Here is a 17,322-nt window from a genome sequence, read left to right as displayed (position 1 = left end):
CTTGAGTGCAATTTTATCACAATCATGCGCACCAGTCATCTTGAGATGCTGAGCAGTTGCACTATGAAATTGTTTAGTTCCATTGGTCCATTCAAATTTACATAGGATTTGGATGTGTAATAATTCTTCAATTGTTTACATGCGTTTTTAGGTGATAAGAAATGACATCATTTTGACAGAAATTATATGCATTTTTTCTTTCCTGGTACAATGGGGCCTAAAACCCCAGAACAAAAAAAAAAATTAAAAAAAAAAAAAAACAAACAAAAAACTAACTAGACACAGCTAAAACAGTTGGCTTGGCCTGCCAAACTCGCCAAACACAGCGGGTTTCTGAAGTTGCACGCACATTGCACATTGCACATTTTCAGTGCTATCCTATGCAAGCGCATCACAGGCTGCAACCGTATTCCTTTTTGTAAGAATATGCCTCAAATGCAGATGGCTAAAACTTCCCATTAGAACGCTACAATTCTCAAACAGAGTTTCAAGGGTGAGTTCTCAGTATTAATGAGGTTGGCCAACACCGCAGAATCAGATTCATTGTGCTTGAAGCTTGATAATCTTCAATTGAGTAGCCAAGAGCAAACCCTGATACAAGCCCAGGCTTCAGCTAGAAGAACCTCCCCACCGCCAGTGTTCATCATGAAACATCCAATCCACTGTCCAGTATCTTCCCATGTTACTCCCCCAGCACCAATTGCACCATTGCGAACCTCGACTCATCAACATTCAACTTAAAGAAAAGTGGAAGAGAAAATAGTGAAAGAGAAAAGTGGGGATTGTGGGTAATTTCTTTTTAATTCTTTTAATAAAAATTTACTTTATAATTATCATATTTATCTTTGTGATTTAATTTATTCTAATTTTTTTTTTAATATTCAGAGTCAAATCTATCAAAAACTTCAGTTTTGGCTAATAAAGTCTCTTCTATTAATAATAGTACTAGCATGTGCCCACACTCCATGTGTGTGGGTGTTTTTTTTTTTTTTTTGTAAGGAAGTGGGTAGTTTCTTAACCAAAGCAGTTTTATTGATTTTATTTTAAGGAGTTTAATTTCTTTTTATTTTTTTAAATTGACATTATTGTCCATGTTGGTTATTTCAGTTTCTAAAGTTTTTTAATATTAGAAGGTTATATTCGTCAAATTTTTCAGTTTTAGAGAGCAAGCTCTCTTCTTATTAGTATAGACTAGTCTGCAATCACATGTTCTGCATGTGTACGAATAAATTTTCGTTATTAAAAAAAAAAAAAGAGTAGTTATTGCAGAAAATATAGATTCAGTGGTAGTTATTGCAAAGAGAAAAGTGGGGTTGTGAAATCATTTGTTTTTAATTTTCTTAATAAAATCTATTTTATAATTGTCCTATTTATCCTTGTAATTTAATTTATTCTCAAAGTTTTTTTTATTTTTTAGGGTTAAATCTGTCAAAATTTTTAATTTTGGCTAACAAAGCCCTCTTCTCTTAATAATAGTATAGATATATATATATATATATATATATATAATTTTTTATTTAAGGACAAAATTCAGGAATATAGTATATAGCGCCACGTTGCAGCCAAAGCAGGTGGCATCGCACATTTCAAAATTTAAAATCGTAACGGATCGGTTTACTTATTGGACACAGCTCGAACCCAAAAGAAGACCCGATTGCGCTTTTTGTCTAATTTTCGTTGTTTTGAGTTTTCATATTCCCGCTCGCTCGCCCCCAATCTCTTCATTTCTTCCAAAACCCTCATTTCCAATCATCATTTCTCTCTCTCTCTCTATTTCTCTCTGCTTCCCTCACTCTCATCCTTCTCCGATTTCAAATCCGAAACCCTAGAAGAAGCTCCGAGATGAACCAGTACCACATATACGAGGCCATCGGCCGTGGAAAGTGCTCGGTAAACATTTTCTCCACCTCTTTTTCGCTTTTCTTGATTTGAAATTCTTCGGATTTTACTTCGATTTAGTTACTTGATTGATCCGATTCGTGTTTGATTTGCAGACTGTGTACAAAGGGAGGAAGAAGAAGACGATTGAGTACTTCGCCATTAAGAGCGTCGAGAAATCTCAGAAGAGCAAGCTTCTTCAGGAAGTGAGTATATAAGTTCGCTACTTCAATTCGCGAGTCCGAGATTCTCAATGCTGGCATGTTTGTTGATTTTGGAAAATTTAACTTCAATTATTAGGTCATGTAACATTTTTTTTTTTTTTTGCATTAAATGCAGGTTAAGATTCTTCATACCCTAGATCATCAGAATATTCTCAAGTTTTATTGGTGGTGAGTGTTCCTAATCAGATAATTGCTTGTGGAATTCAATTACATGTGTTTATGTGATTTAATCTAAAACTCTTAACTGTGTATACACGGATTTCCTCTTTGTTTTGGCACCGCTTAGGTACGAAACTTCTGCTCACTTGTGGTTAGTTCTGGAGTATTGCGTTGGCGGGAATTTGATGACATTGTTAGACCAGGTATGGATCATTGAATGTGCACTTTGTATTACCTTAATGTGTATGAGCTTCTATATAAGGTTTTCGTGAAAGATGATTCCATTTGTTATGTTATGTTGTAGAATTTGTATGTTTGAAATGCTGTTGTTGATGTCTGAGGTGTTTCTAGAATTGTGTTACTAATAAGGTATGGAATGATTGCAGGATCGTCAGCTACCTGAAGAGTCGATTCATGACCTTGGGTGGGATCTTGTTAGAGCTTTGCTGTAAGAAATACACACTTGCTTCGTATCTGCCTCTTTGTTAGTCTAAGCATGTTTACTTCAGTTTTATTTATGTTCTGGAAATGGTCAATTCCTTTTAGGTTTTTACATTCGAAGGGAATCATATACTGTGATTTGAAACCATCGAATATCCTGTTGGATGAAAATGGCCGTACAAAGGTATACTACATTCTTTGTATGTATTTATCTTCTAGGTCATTTAATATTTTTGCTCCTCATATGGAATGGTTTCTTTGTGCAATTCAGCTCTGTGATTTTGGATTGGCTAGAAAGCTGAGCGAAATATCACAAACCACTTCTTCCTCGGTATGTTATCTCATCTGCCCCAACGTTAGACATTGTTGGAAAAATTCAAATCAATTTGATCAGGAACTTCCTTATTTTTAATCTTATGCTAGCATATACGAAAAGACTAACCCAGGCTTTACCTTGTTGCACATGTCTAGTTGCCACAAGCAAAACGTGGAACACCTTGTTATATGGCTCCTGAGCTTTTTGAAGACGGGGGTGTCCATTCATATGCATCTGATTTCTGGGCCCTTGGTTGTGTACTATATGAGTGCTATGCGGGGAAGCCTCCCTTTGTGGGGAGAGAATTTACTCAGCTAGTGAAGTCCATCCTCTCAGATCCAATACCTCCTCTACCTGGCACTCCTAGTCGTCCTTTTGTCAATCTAATAAATTCTTTACTCATCAAGGATCCAGCTGAACGAATACAGTGGCCTGAACTTTGTGGTCATGCTTTCTGGAGAACCAAGTTAAATCTAGTGCCTCTACCTCCTCAGCCTGCTTTTGCAAATATGCTAGAGCAATATGCTAAGCCATTGTCAATACGTAATGGTGAGAACAGGACTCCTAAATCTCGCCAAAACGAGGTTAAAGGAGCTTCAAAGCAGGATGAGAATTCTGTAGTAGGATCAAAAGGCCATGGAACTCCAGTCAAGGGCACACCTGGAAGTCGGAGAACTCAAGCAAAGGTATCTGGCAGAGCGGTTGATGAAAAGCAAAAGGATCCTTCTGGTACTACCAGGGGTGTGAATCTTTTGAGACTCTCAAGAATAGCAAAGCAGAACTTGCAGAGGGAAAATGAGAAAGAGAATTACCGGAGGCTAGTGTCTACTAATTCTGAGAATGATTCAGAAGTCAAAATTGAGAACACTGATATGGAACTTGATTTTAATGAAAACACTGAAGATGATGCACAGGATGAATCTGATGGGCCAGATAACCAAGCTTCACTGGATGACAAATCTTCAAGTCAAAATCAGGAGCAGGTTAAAGTGGAAGAGATGGAAAATAACATAAACCAATCAGATACCTCACCTGTGGTAAATGCTTCTGCATCAAATGAATCAACAGCATGTGATCAGGAATCACCACAGAATATTGAAGTGGCTGCAATTCCATGCAGTGCCAGTCCTCAGATAAAAAATCAGAGATTTAAGGAAGGTTCTGGATCTGCAGTTGACTATGATTCTGCAAAATCGTCAAATAACCTTTCAGAGGTTCTTTGGCATCCATCTGATCTTTCAGTCAGACCTGTAATGCCTAACAGAAAAGCTGATAAAACTTCGGAGGTAATTCCTTCACTTCCCTTTGAGGCACTGCAAGCTTCTGATTTTGTGAAGATGTCTAAAGAGCAATTGGATGCACTTACCAATAAGATTATAGCCATTTTTAATGGGAACATTAGCATTGGGGAGAAGCAGAATGCACTTAGATACCTTGAGATGTTAACCAACAATGCGGATGCCGCTAATATCTTGACCAATGGACCCATCATGCTTATCCTTGTTAAAATGCTTCGACAGACCAAGGCTTTGGCTTTGCGTGTCCAAGTTGCTTCACTGATTGGTTTGTTGATTCGACATTCTACTTTTATTCATGATGATTTGGCAAATTCTGGAATTTTGGGTTCACTGAGCGATGGCCTTGGAGACAGGCAGGAAAAAGTGAGGAGATTTTCTATGGCTGCTTTAGGTGAGCTGCTATTCTATATTTCAACTCAAAGTGAGCAAGTTGGAGATAACAATCCTACTGAGTCTCCATCTAAGGAAAGCCGGTCCATGTCTGGTTGGCAGGTTAGGATCCTATCTTATTGCAGTAAACTTGTTGCTTCTGCAATTGATTGCAAAAGGTTTCACTGTTATGCCATATATGTTCATGAATTTTTGTTCTTTAATTGAGTGAAAGTATCTGTATATCCAATACATATATGGTGGCATTCTTTATTAGAATGTTTCTCCATTTTGGCCTCATAAATTGAAGTCTCAAATATGTTGTGTGAATGCATCAAGATAAATGCCACTTTCTGGATGCCCTTTAGTAAGTGTTCTGACCTGCTTTTGAACTTGGATTTTTGTTACTGAAAATTTAGTCTATGTGGTGCAGGTCTCCAATTTATTGCTTTCCAAGGTGGCATCAATTTTACGAAAAGGAGAGGATGATTTAACTCAGCTTTATGCATTGAGGACGATTGAAAATGTCTGTAGCCAAGCAGGGCACTGGGCAGCTCGTTTGAACAGCCAGGGCATGATTAATAACCTGTGCTATATATATAGGGCTGCTGGGAAACAGGAGAGCATGAGACTTACAGCAGGATCATGTTTGGTCCGTCTTGTTCGTTTCAATCCACCTAGCATTCAGCAAGTAATTGATATTCTTTCTTTAAAGGAAATAGCATCTGCAATAATCAAGGGCAGTCTGAGGGAGCAGCAAATCAGCTTAAACCTCTTGAACATGGCCATGCTTGGAAGTCACATGTTCCCAAACTTTGGCAGGCACCTCCTGCCACTGATGGAGGATAAGAATATTGTTCCAAGTCTTGTGTCTCTTATTGAGCAGGGAAGTGAAGTTTTGAAAGGAAAAGCGCTTGTTTTTGTTGCTCTTCTTTGTAAAAACAGCAGTTCCAAGAGCAGTAGGAGGTGGCTGCCACATTTTTTTTGCAATGCCAGGTTACTGTCTATGGTGGACAGGCTGGCAAAAGAGAAAGATCAGTATGTGAGGCAGTGTTTAGATGCATTTGTGTGTGTTGTGGCATCTGTTATACCTGGTTTACTGGATACTATAACTGGTGACATTCAGCAATCAATGGGAAGGCGCCATGTACATCTATCTCCCCTGAACAGTAGAGCTACTCCTAAGACCAACATTCATATGCTCCCTGTAGTTCTCCATCTTCTTCGAAGCTCGTCTTTTAAGCATAAGGTGGTGAGTGATCAGGTCCTGCAGCAGTTGGCAAATTTAATAAAAATCGTGGAAACACCATTTCAGGTAGGTGACTGCAGTTGAACCATTCTGTGTAGTTTAGCCAATTCTAGTTTTTTGGGTGAAATCAAGATACTTATCTGGTTAATCCAAGCTTCACCATTAATTAGACTGAAAATTAATAATGTCCAAATCTTTAGTTGATTTTATTAGCTAACTGTCATTTATTGGAAGCTTGGGATGATATGTAGCTTGTCTGATGCACACGTTACCGTGTCTTGGCAAGCGATCCCAGGTTGTGATAGGTTGGTAAAAATCGTAAAATGCCTGAGCAATTTCAAACTTGATACTTGCCCATTATACTGTAGATATTTGCTAAATGGATCACTACTAAACCATATAACTGAGTTTTCTTTGAGTGGGCACCTTATACTAGTTTCATTACAGCTTTACTATTATTTTGGCCTTACGGTAAATTTCCAACTTGTGTGGAGTGATGAATTGGTTTAGTGAAAATTTGTGACAGGATTATTGAAGAGATAATGCTTTATGCTGACATTGATACTGATTACTTACTATTGATTTCCAGGGCAGGGATGACTTTCAAATCACTCTTCTTCGAATTCTTGAATCTGTTACCGAGGAGTCCCTTGTAATTCTCAAAAGCCCTGATATTTTTACCCGTGAGGTTCTCCCCAGTTTGGCTGTTCTGTATAAGGGCAACAAGGATGGTGACGCCAGGTTTCTGTGTTTGAAAATCTTGTTTGATGTGATGGTAATTTTTCTTAATGAACAATCTGAAGATGAGCGAAGGTCCAAAGAATTGCAATCCATATCCAATACAAACTTTCTTCCTCTCTACCCTTCCCTGATTGAAGATGAAGATCCAATCCCCTTGTACGCACAAAAGCTGCTTGTGATGCTGATTGATTATAATTACATCAAAATTGCAGACATTCTACATCTGAAGATAGTCTCGCAATGCTTTGAGTTTTTGCTGGGCGATCTCTCAAGTGCAAATGTGAACAATGTTATGCTATGCCTGGCTCTGACATCTGCTCCTGAAATGGAAACCAAGTTACTTTCTCAGCTGAGGGTAGTTAGGAAAATAGGAAATCTTCTAGAGCTTGTATATGCAAAAGATATGGAAGATTTTTTGGAACCAACTCTTGGTCTGTGTAGGGCTTTCCTTTTACGTTCAGTGAGTGGTAGAAAAGGCTTCACCTATTCAACAGAACCTTCTCTTTTGGGTGATGTGTCTTCTGAGCCAAGTGGTGATCAGCAGCAAGGTATAAGAGATATCATGGACTTTGCCAGCAATGTTGGTGTATTGCTAGAGTTAAGTAGGTCTCATGTAGGAAATGTGGCAGATATAGCTTCAGAATGTGTTGTTTTGTTGCTCAAGGCAGCTCCAAGGGAAGGTACTGCTGGTCTACTAACTAATCTTCCAAAAGTTACTGCAATGCTTGAGTCTTGGCGTAGAGGCACATCTCATTTGTTGGTGCAGCGAGTGCTACATGCACTTGGTTATGCTTGTAGGCAGTATTTGTTACATGCAATGATAATGTCGATATCGATACCTGAAATTCCAAGAATTGAGGGCATAGTTTCTGAGCTTAAAAGTTCAGGTGTACCTGCTTTAGCCACTGCTGCTTTTCATGTGGCTGTGGAGTTGCAGCGGCTTCCTCGCTGCATGTGAAGCCCCAGAGGTTGTATGCTGATTTCTTTTCCCTATTGTTTTGTGTCATAACATTTAGTCCCTCAATTTTACTGAAAGTGTTCTTTTGGCATGCAGTGGTAATAAGCAAATCAACTGGGTTTTAAATGGGTATCAGATGAAGACGTTCTCGGGCTGTTCGTGATAAGGGGTCAACAACTTATGCAGGCGAGGGCAATCTTTCTGCATTGTACTTGTGTCAATCAAACTCTGATTGACATATCTTTGTATAATCCATGTACTCTGTATCTCTGTTGGATTTTTCCATGGAGTTTTCTCTTCCATTACACCTGTTCTTTTTCTTCTGGAATCAGCTTGACTGCAATTTTAGCACAATCATGTGCACCAGTCATCTTGAAATGCTGAGTATATGCATTATGAAATTGTTTAGTTCCATGAAAGCTGAAGCGATACATTCAAATTTACATAGGATTTGAAGGTGTAATAATTCTTCAATTGTTTGTGTTTATAGGTGACAAGAAATGGCATCATAATTGACAGAGGTTATATGATTTTTTTTTTTCCTGGTACAATGGGAGCTAAAACCCCAGAAAAAAAACAAAAAATACAGGTAAGACAAATTGACTTGGCCTGGCGATACCACCAAACTCAACAAACACAGTGGGTTTCTGAAGGTGCACGCACCTTGCTCATTCAGTGATATCCTTTGCAAGGATATCGCAGACTGCAACCACATTCCCTTCTCTATGAATATGCCTCAAATGCAGATTGCTAAAACTCCCATTAGAACACAATTTTCCATCAGAGTTCCAAGGGGCTGGAGTTCTCAGTATTAATGAGGTTCACCAACACCTCAAAATCAGATTCATTGTACTTCAAGTTCGATAATCTTCAATTAAGCAGCCAAGAACAAAACCCTGATACAAGCCCCGGGCTTCAGCTTGAAGAACCTCCCCACCACCGGTGTTCATCATGAAACCACCAATCCACTGTCCAGTATCTTCCCTCATTACTCCCCCAGGCCCCAGTACCAATTACAACACTTGCAGACCTCGACCTATCAACATTCAACTTAAAATGACCGAAAGGAGGTTTACACCAGGCCAACCTTTCAACTTCAACTCTTTTCACTAGCAGATGTGCTAGTGGCAGTAAACCCTCGGAAGCATAGCTGATAATACGTTTGGAGATATTAAAAAGAAAGCAGAAATTTCAATCAAAAATGCCTTTGCATCTCCATTTCCAAATGAACCAGCAATACAGGATGAAGATCAAATTCCACTGCATATGTTTTAACTTACAATCTTCTGCTTGTTATTCGCCATTTAGAAATAAACAGTTGACCATTCTAGCAGGGATATCAGTGTTTTGCCAAGCCTGCTGAGCTCTTGAACAGTCACGAAGCAGATGAATCACGGTTTCTACCTGGTCAGGACAAAAATGACAAGTTGGTGTAGTAGTGAGCTTCCTTTTAAATCTCTGTTTATTAGTGGGAAGTCTTCCCTGCACAAGCAACCAAGTGAAAATCTTAAGCTTGGGAGGCATAGGCAAGGACTCGATCTCTTTCCATCTATAACCAGGAAGATCCTAATCCACACGAAGTTCTGATAGGAATAATTGACATAGAATATATTTGCCATTAGATGTACCTTCCCATATAATTTTGTCCTTATCACCACAAAGAGATATAGGGATAGTAATAATAATCTTCCCAAAGTCAGTAGGAAGACAAGACTAGAGTTTTGGAAAGCTCCAATTTCTTCCTTGCCAAAAGTCCTAACAACATCATTAGAGTTTATGCAATGTGAGTCAGAAGCTATCACAGTAACTTAGCACCATGCACAACATTGTTCCGAGTGAATGAGTAATAGAACAATTTGCATGTCTTTGATAATCCTTTTGCAAAAGGGAACCTTCCTGCATTTAGTTGGCCTTATATACAAAGTTACTTCACAAGCCGTGATCATATATCTTGAGTAAGCCTCCAGCTAATTTTAGCTAACATGGCCTTGTTCATGTCTTCTGGTTTCTTGATACCTAAGTCACCCTTGCTTTTGGGTCTACAAACATTCTCCAAAAGGTTGAATGAACTTTTTTCTTCTGCTCACTGTCTCCTCAAAGCAAGTCCCTGTTAATCTTATCTAGACTATTGCCAATCTGTAAAGGAAGTTTAACAGTTTGCATAGAATAGATAGGTATAGACGAGTAAACAGCTTGAATTAAAGTCAATCTCCCTGCCATCAGTGCCATGTTTAGGGTTTTGCTCTTCCAGCTTGCTAACATTGCTTGAACTTTATCAACAATCTCAATACTCTTGCTCAAACGTTTCCAATTAAGATCATAAACACTGCTGATCTAGAGGCCAACTCAGTATCTATATATATTCCCGAGCAATACACCAGAGACTTACCAAAATTTACAGATAGCCCACAGAACATATCAATGCATTTTTTCAACACTCTAGCTAGCTTGAGCAGTGCTTGCCTTCAGCAAAGAGGATCAAATCATTAGCAAAAAATAGGTGTGGCAAGCAAGGACCGGATTGCGAAGATGGAATAGGTTTCCATTTCTTAACTTCAACAGCAGAACTGATGAAATGGGAAAGTTTTTCCATACACAAAACAAATAAATATATAGGAAAATTACTAGACAACTCAAACAACTCCCCATTAACAATCACTTCATAGTTAGAGGAGGTAATGCAACTCATAATCATTCTAAGAAGCTTCATGAAGAACCTGCTGATCGACAAAGGCTATGTTAATGTTTGTAGTTTCATAAATGCCTTAATGGATTGGTTTAAGATTTTGGATGCTCATCAAACTAAAACCTATTCAAAACAGAAAGGGATGACCAGATGACTAAACAGGCACCAACTCATTGTGATTTAGGATAAGTTCTCTTACTGAAGTAGCAATATCAATTTACATTTACCATAACAGTGCCAATGCTAGTTCAATATGAACTTCACATTCAGCATATACATTTGCCTGAACTTATTAGGCTGCGCAATGCGCAATAAGGCCAGGTGGTGACAGTAAAACCGGTAAAATTTTAATCAATCCATTGACGATCCAGTAAAACTGGTAATACTGTGCCATATTATCGGCACTCTCTATGTACTATTTTACCCTAGTTAGATACTAGCATGTAAAATCACAGATTTGGATCGACCGCAAAGACTTTGATTCCATCTACCTGCCCAGAAAACAAAACAGAAAGAACATAGGTTCAACATTGATAGTTACAGCTTGAAAATTTGGGCTTTGCTTAGGACATCTACCTTGTCTCCTACTGTTAGATTTCTTCTATTGGATACGTGATTCTGGGGGGTGGGTGTGTTTTCCTTGACCTCTTAGTTTCTTTATTCTAATGTGAAGCTCATGTTAGGCGACAATCCATCATATGACTGCAAATCTTTGCATGATGGGTCAATAATGTCCGAATTTGCATCACATCTATTCATTTTTTACTGTGAAAACTTGTTTGTTGACCTAATGTAAAGGGTTTTTAGCAATGTGAGAAAATTAAAAATTGAGTTGGTGGTTTATATGGGAAATTGAATGTGGTGAGAGATTCAATTCACTTCTTATAATATCAACCAATTTTTCATACAAACTTTTCCTACTACTTTCTTAGGATGCTCATGATTAGTAATTTTTCGAAAGAAATTTTAAAAATTATTTGGAGGACCGACACCAATCAACGATTCAGAGTCGTCATTGCACAAAAATCACAACTTAGTCGATCAAAGTAACGGATTGATTATTTTGATGACCATATACTACAAGGGGATTAATGATTATCACAGTGAACTAGTGGAGTAATCAAGTAGATTAGGACTTAGGGTTCCGGATTATAAGCTAAGGTCACGGACTAAAAGGTTTCATCCCAATTTAAAATATGCTTAGCCCGCTTTGATCTTTGTCTCTTTGTCTCTAACCCCAAACATGCCAACCTGTATTTTTCTCAATCTCCATCCAATTATTCACTAACCCATGTGGCATTGAACCCCACTTAGAGCTTCTAGTCATCCTTTTTTAACACCCAAATCATAGCTTGTACCAAAAGCTCACTCACTCTTCTCTTTTACTAAACACTCTGATTACACAAGTATATAGAGCACTCTCCACTCAGTGTGTGGGATTGATTATGTTCATCATTAGAATGGCCTCTTTTTGGTTCCATATAGTGCTCATTATGGCCTTCATGGTCTCACCTCTGCTTTCCTTTACTTCAAAAGCATCTACTATCACAGCCTCACCTGCATTGTTCACTACTCCTCATCCATCTTCTGTCCAAGGTTTGCCTCCAGATATAGCTCCACTTTTGCCATCTGCTGGTCCTATGGTGCCTAATACTCCAGCTGATAACTCCATACCCACCATTCCTTCCAATCCAAGCCCTCCGAATCCGGATGAATCGGCTTCACTCGGACCTTCTTCTGCATTTTCGCCTTTGCCGGCGTCCTCAGCCACATCTACAGACTTATTTTGGACTTTAAACTTGGCCGCTTTTGCAGGTGCGGCAGCTTACGTATTGGTCTCTGCAGCTTCTTAGGGTGTAAGTCTTTTGTGAGCTACAAGATTCACATTACCATTCTAATCATTGTTTGTAGTTAGTTAGTGCCTCTATAATCGGTTGGAGTGAATAACTTTCCCAATATATGTATAGTACTACTATTATAGATTGTAGAATTTGTAATTGATCTGGAGTATATTTGCTACTTTTATTTGGTGCAAATGGTTATTGTACTTCTTAGCTAGAAACTCATTGAATAACTTGATTCTAGTTCCATGTCACATGAGAATAAAACAACACCAAAGCAGTAATTCATGAAGAGGCACATGGTTTTCATTTCTACTGTAATTTGGGAAATTCTCAAACACCCAATTCTAAGTTGCCAAACAAAAACTTGTCATTCATTTAGAATTATGATAGTTCATCAGCCAGATTTGCATATTAGGTAGTTGATGACCAACTTTTTGGTAGAACATCAACTGCAAAAATTTTCTTCCAAGTACATTACGTAGATAGTTAGCGATACAGAAGAAGAGAAGACTCGAACTTGAAACTTTGAACATCGAGATAAATACTGGGAATCATCGGAGCAACAAGTTATTATTTTCAATTGTTTTTTCTGGATATCATTGAAGGTGGGTTCTGTTTGAAGTTGCATGTGACACACCAAGCACTGCAGCAAGTAAACCTACTATACTAACCTGTCACAAGTTTTCCAATCAAACTAAAAGAAAGAAAGAGCTGGCTGTTCTGACTTGTCTCTTTCTGCTCTGTAATCTTTTAATATTAGTCCGGCAGTATCATATAAGATTCGCAGACCCATAGTGAGGGCTGGACTTAAATATGAATGCACTCCAATGACTCCATGCAGTTTGTCAGAGGCCAGGTGTGAGGGTTCCAAATTGCAACAAACAAAGAGAAATCAGAAACGCAACTGCCGTCATCATATGCCAGCTTGCCGCCATCAGCTATAATAGCAGCAACATGGTCATAAGAACAAGACCAGACCAAAAACACCAAAGCTACACGGCTCATCCACCCTTGGATTTTAATCCTCTCACAGCAAGTAGGAGAAGCAAACAAGAAAGGAGTGTTGTGAGAAGATCGCACCTGATGAGCAGAAGAAATTTCCCATGATCCCATCCTTACAAAAGCAGCAGCCAAGGCTGTCAGCATGCCCGGTGGCCCAAAGAGCAGGCACCGCAGCTAGGGTTCTAAGCCAGAGAGACTGAGATCAATGCATTTTTCAACCTTATAGCATTGTTTGGCACATCTAAATTAGGACAGTACCAATGGGGAAGAACAGTTTCAAAACATTTGATAAGGGCCTTTAGGAAAAACTTCTAACTTTTGACACTAGTTTTGGAATAAAAATCTGATACACTAGAGCTTTAATTAAAGATAGCTTTATTCCAAACTGAATGAACCCCAGCAACAGCATTGCAACCATTCTCAAAGTTGATGTCAAAACATGTAATTATCTTCAGAACCAACCAAATAGAGAACATTAACACAATGAGGGATCTTCAGATTAGGAACGCCACAATATCCATAGATAGGGACAATTTAAGTACCAAAATGCTAACATAACTCACAAAAAGAAAAAAAGAAAGAAAAGAAAAAACGATAGAAAAGCCAACAGAAGGGAAGGAAGAAAGAAAAAAGGTCCAAAGGTCTGTGTTGGTTCTCTCTCTAGACTACTATTAAGCTTTCTTCTCGACGAGCTTCTCAATCAGATCTGCTGCATCTTGAACAGTGGCAATGGTCTGAGCACTTTCTTCTTCCACGCTGATACCAAACTCCTCCTCAAGTCCCATCACAATCTCAACCTGTATAATGAAAAGTGCATATCTAATCAAATGAAGATGATCAAGCAAAATATTACAAAACAAGTTGCAATCAATGTGCACTCTGAAATATCAAATATGTAAAGGAAAGGCAAAGCTCAAAGAAGGGTTTGCTTCTGTTTTTCCCTTATTCCGTTTGTAATTGTGGCCCATGTTTGGGTTTGTACTTGTTGGTTTTATTAATATAGTTTGTTATTTCACCATCAAAAAAAAAAAAAAAAAAGAAGTTTGAACTGTTAAAACAAAGTGGGCAAGCTAGAGAGAAGTTTCAAACGTTAAACAAAGTGGGGCCCCTAAAAACAGTTAGCTGTACACTCAATGGGAAATGCCTATTGTTTTCTCTTCATGGAAAATGAATCGAAAATGCTTCTCCACATTTTCTTCTCACTTGAGGAAGAAAAAGAAAGCTGAAACAGTCATGATTTCGTGGAAAACATGGAATGCATACATTTTAAAACTCCAATAACTTACTGCCCAAAAAAATCATCTAAGAAAGCTGTCACAATAATAGGGAGTAGTAGAAAATAAGAGTAACAGAAGATAGGTAGGACTTACTGTGTCAAGAGAATCAGCTCCAAGTTCAGTGAACTTGGAGCCTGCGGTCACAGCTGTGTCATCAGGCAAAGCCAGCTGCTTCTTCACTATATCACAGACCTTGTTAAGAGTCTCTGGTTTGGCCTGCACAGAAGTATTAACAGCATGTTGGGATTAATTACTTCATCAGAGGACTTATTCGTGTATAATGCAAGATAATGTAATGTTACATACCTAAATTCAATAGAACTATACCTAAATTCAATAGAACTAGTACCTTAAAAGAATGCAAAGTTCCATATACAACAATGCTAAGATAGGGGTTTCAATGATCATGAACTGTTAAACTAATGTACCTAGTCTACATCCAATAGAGTTGGGACCTTTGCCTAAATAAAAAAGAAACCTATCACATGGTTCTGGTATACAAAGGATACTTTATTTCACTACAAAACCTCTCTGAAAAGAGGAATAAACAGTAAACATAAGGAGTCTCTAATCAAAGTTTGCACTTAAAAGAAACTAACACAGAAAGTTTCTCATCCAATGCCACAACAATTAAACTGGACACTGTTGAGCTTCATTGTGAAGGTTTATCAAATAAGTGCATATTGCTTAAAATCCAAGACTTATCTATGAGATCATTGAGGCAAACAACCAAAGTAGAAGAGTCACAGTAGTATTACAATGAAATAACTTACCGAACAGGAAACTTGAAAGCGTCCAGGTCTTGAAGTCAGAGATGGGAAGCGCTTCCCAGTAATGGAAAAAGAAACTGATTTCAAACTAGAGACCCTGCTGCTGCATGCCTGTCAACATTGAACCACAAGAAATGAATGTCAAGTACAACAAAAGAAGTGAAAAAAAATGTACCGAATGAAACTAAATTTCCAACATCAATTACAGGACAACTTTTACATTTTATATGGCAGGAAAGCCCCAGCCTCCTTTTATAGGAGTCAAGCCAGACTTTAAGCTCATAAAGTGTAGTCAAGCAGTTTATTTAGTTATTCTGAGCTCTATTATTTTAGTCTACTGCTGACTTTAGTTAACTTAGATATAAAATCCAGAAGAACACTTCAATTTACAATCTGATGCATCATTTATTTAAGTGGCATGCATGAAAAAACCCCAAAATGATTCAACAATTGGAGCCCAAATTATATAGGTCAACTTCCCACCCCATCAAATCAAGCAGACTCCAAGCACCAAATCCTAAAAGGGTCCACATCAAATCTCTGGTCAATGCAGAGTGTAGAGTCCACAACCATAACATGCAATGTTGTTCAGCTACCAAACTTGACAATATCAGATCACCCAATAAAAAAAGATAAAGTCTTTACTCAAAACTCAAACTCAATTCCAATGGATCACAAAAATCTGCAAAATTGACAGTAACCCACAAACAAGAACCTGAAAAAGATCAAAACTTTACCCTGATTCACTCACAAACAACACCCAAATCTATCCTCAAATCGTAAAAACAAGTAAAAATAAATGGAACAAAAGATTGAATCTAAAGAGAAGATTGAGAGAGAGCATGAATTACCAGGGTGGGTTTGAAGGAAGCTGAGAAGGCAGTAGAAGATTGAGAAAGAGAAGCCATTGGATCTGAGAGAGAGAGAGAGAGAGGGGACGGACGGAGAACACGAAGAGAGTGTGTGCGAGTTGGGGAGAGCTCTCACTTGGGAGAAAAAGAGAGTGTTTAAAGAGGGTTTATATAAAATGAAAATGGAGATGGTTTGTTGTTTCTTGGTGTTTGTTGGGATTTGTTGGGCCTTCAAAGCTTTGGTTATATCGAAAGTGGGACTGACTGTTAGGCACTTTTAGGCCCTCCTCCTACTCATTTCCTTTCCTTTCGCCTTAGTTTGGTAAACTCTTTTGTTTTTTTTTTTGATTACAAGGATACCCGAAGGCAAAGGACAAGAAACCTAAAACACAATTAATCTTGGCTTAGACAAGCCTAAAAGGTCAGCTTCCAGAAGAGGCACGACATCAATAGGAGGGGAGCTAAATAATCTGCAGCCAGGTTCATAACCATGCCCAATATTCGCTAACAAATCAGCCACTGAATTACACTCTCTGTAAACATGTTTAAGGAACACATTCCAAACCCTACTCAAAAGCTCTTGACAGTTTGCCACAATACTATAAAGAGGGTGGAGATGAGCAATGGGAGAGAGAACCAACTTTACCGCAACAAGTGAATCCATTTCTATTTTCAAACGTCTACAGCCATTCTGCCAAGCCATTTCCATTCCTTTCAGAAGTCCCCAAAGCTCAGCTTCAATAACTTGACCAATGCCCAACTTGGCAGAAAACCCATTCATCCATTCCCCCCTATCATTTCGAAGGGCTCCTCCAGCACATATAATCCCAGTATTTTTATGCAAACTACCATCAACATTTAACTTGAGCCAATCCTTAGGCGGAAAATGCCAACACAGCTGAGCCACCTGTCTTGGAGGTTTAGCATGTGTAATCATATTTGCTTCATATTTGCTTCAAAAAATTCTCTGGTAGACTGATGAATAATTAGAGAAGGCCAAAATGGAAATTTAAAAGTATGATCCAAGATGATGCTACACCTCCATTTCCATATATACCAAAGCCCCATAGCAAAATAGCAACACCAAGGCACTGCATATTGCAGTCTCGCAGGGGACTTTAAATTGATAAGCAACCAATCATTAAAGGGAAGAGTGTAAGTGGAGGAGAACTCACTTGTGGGGTGGAGGGCAGTCCAAATTCTCATAGAAATAGTGCAGTCTCTGAAAAGATGGTCCAAGGATTCAAGCGGGGAGCCGC

At 38.5% G+C, this 17,322-nt stretch overlaps 3 protein-coding genes across 5 annotated transcripts; 2 read left to right on the top strand and 1 right to left on the bottom strand.

Annotated features, from left to right (window-relative positions):
• Nucleotides 1-363: 363 nt before the first annotated feature.
• On the top strand, nucleotides 364-8,149 carry LOC133707771 (serine/threonine-protein kinase RUNKEL). Of its 3 annotated transcripts, none has more exons than XM_062133259.1 (12): nucleotides 364-788; nucleotides 1,830-1,890; nucleotides 1,995-2,084; nucleotides 2,218-2,270; nucleotides 2,389-2,464; nucleotides 2,648-2,709; nucleotides 2,808-2,886; nucleotides 2,974-3,033; nucleotides 3,174-4,808; nucleotides 5,119-6,000; nucleotides 6,524-7,643; nucleotides 7,730-8,149. In XM_062133259.1, the coding sequence occupies exons 2-11, from the start codon at nucleotides 1,843-1,845 to the stop codon at nucleotides 7,631-7,633; spliced, it is 4,095 nt and encodes a 1,364-aa protein (XP_061989243.1). In that variant the 5' UTR covers nucleotides 364-788; nucleotides 1,830-1,842; the 3' UTR covers nucleotides 7,634-7,643; nucleotides 7,730-8,149. The 3 variants fall into 3 exon arrangements, with proteins under 3 accessions (XP_061989243.1, XP_061989242.1, XP_061989244.1); XM_062133258.1 differs by having other exon boundaries at nucleotides 1,632-1,890; XM_062133260.1 differs by lacking the exon at nucleotides 364-788 and having other exon boundaries at nucleotides 1,505-1,890.
• Nucleotides 8,150-11,812: 3,663 nt separating this feature from the next.
• Nucleotides 11,813-12,172, top strand: LOC133711300 (classical arabinogalactan protein 25-like). Its single transcript, XM_062137444.1, has one exon. It carries the CDS (start codon nucleotides 11,813-11,815, stop codon nucleotides 12,170-12,172), a length of 360 nt encoding a protein of 119 aa, XP_061993428.1.
• Nucleotides 12,173-13,640: 1,468 nt separating this feature from the next.
• On the bottom strand, nucleotides 13,641-16,252 carry LOC133712007 (acyl carrier protein 1, chloroplastic-like). The gene is made up of 4 exons (XM_062138080.1): nucleotides 16,064-16,252; nucleotides 15,216-15,323; nucleotides 14,536-14,658; nucleotides 13,641-13,962 (listed from the first exon to the last, which is right to left on the bottom strand). Exons 1-4 carry the CDS (start codon nucleotides 16,118-16,120, stop codon nucleotides 13,837-13,839), a joined length of 414 nt encoding a protein of 137 aa, XP_061994064.1. The 5' UTR covers nucleotides 16,121-16,252; the 3' UTR covers nucleotides 13,641-13,836.
• Between the last annotated feature and the right edge of the window lie 1,070 nt (nucleotides 16,253-17,322).

Source organism: Rosa rugosa, chromosome 5 (genome assembly GCF_958449725.1).
Source record: "Rosa rugosa chromosome 5, drRosRugo1.1, whole genome shotgun sequence".
NCBI lineage: Eukaryota > Viridiplantae > Streptophyta > Magnoliopsida > Rosales > Rosaceae > Rosa > Rosa rugosa.
This window is presented reverse-complemented; position numbering and strand designations above follow the sequence as displayed.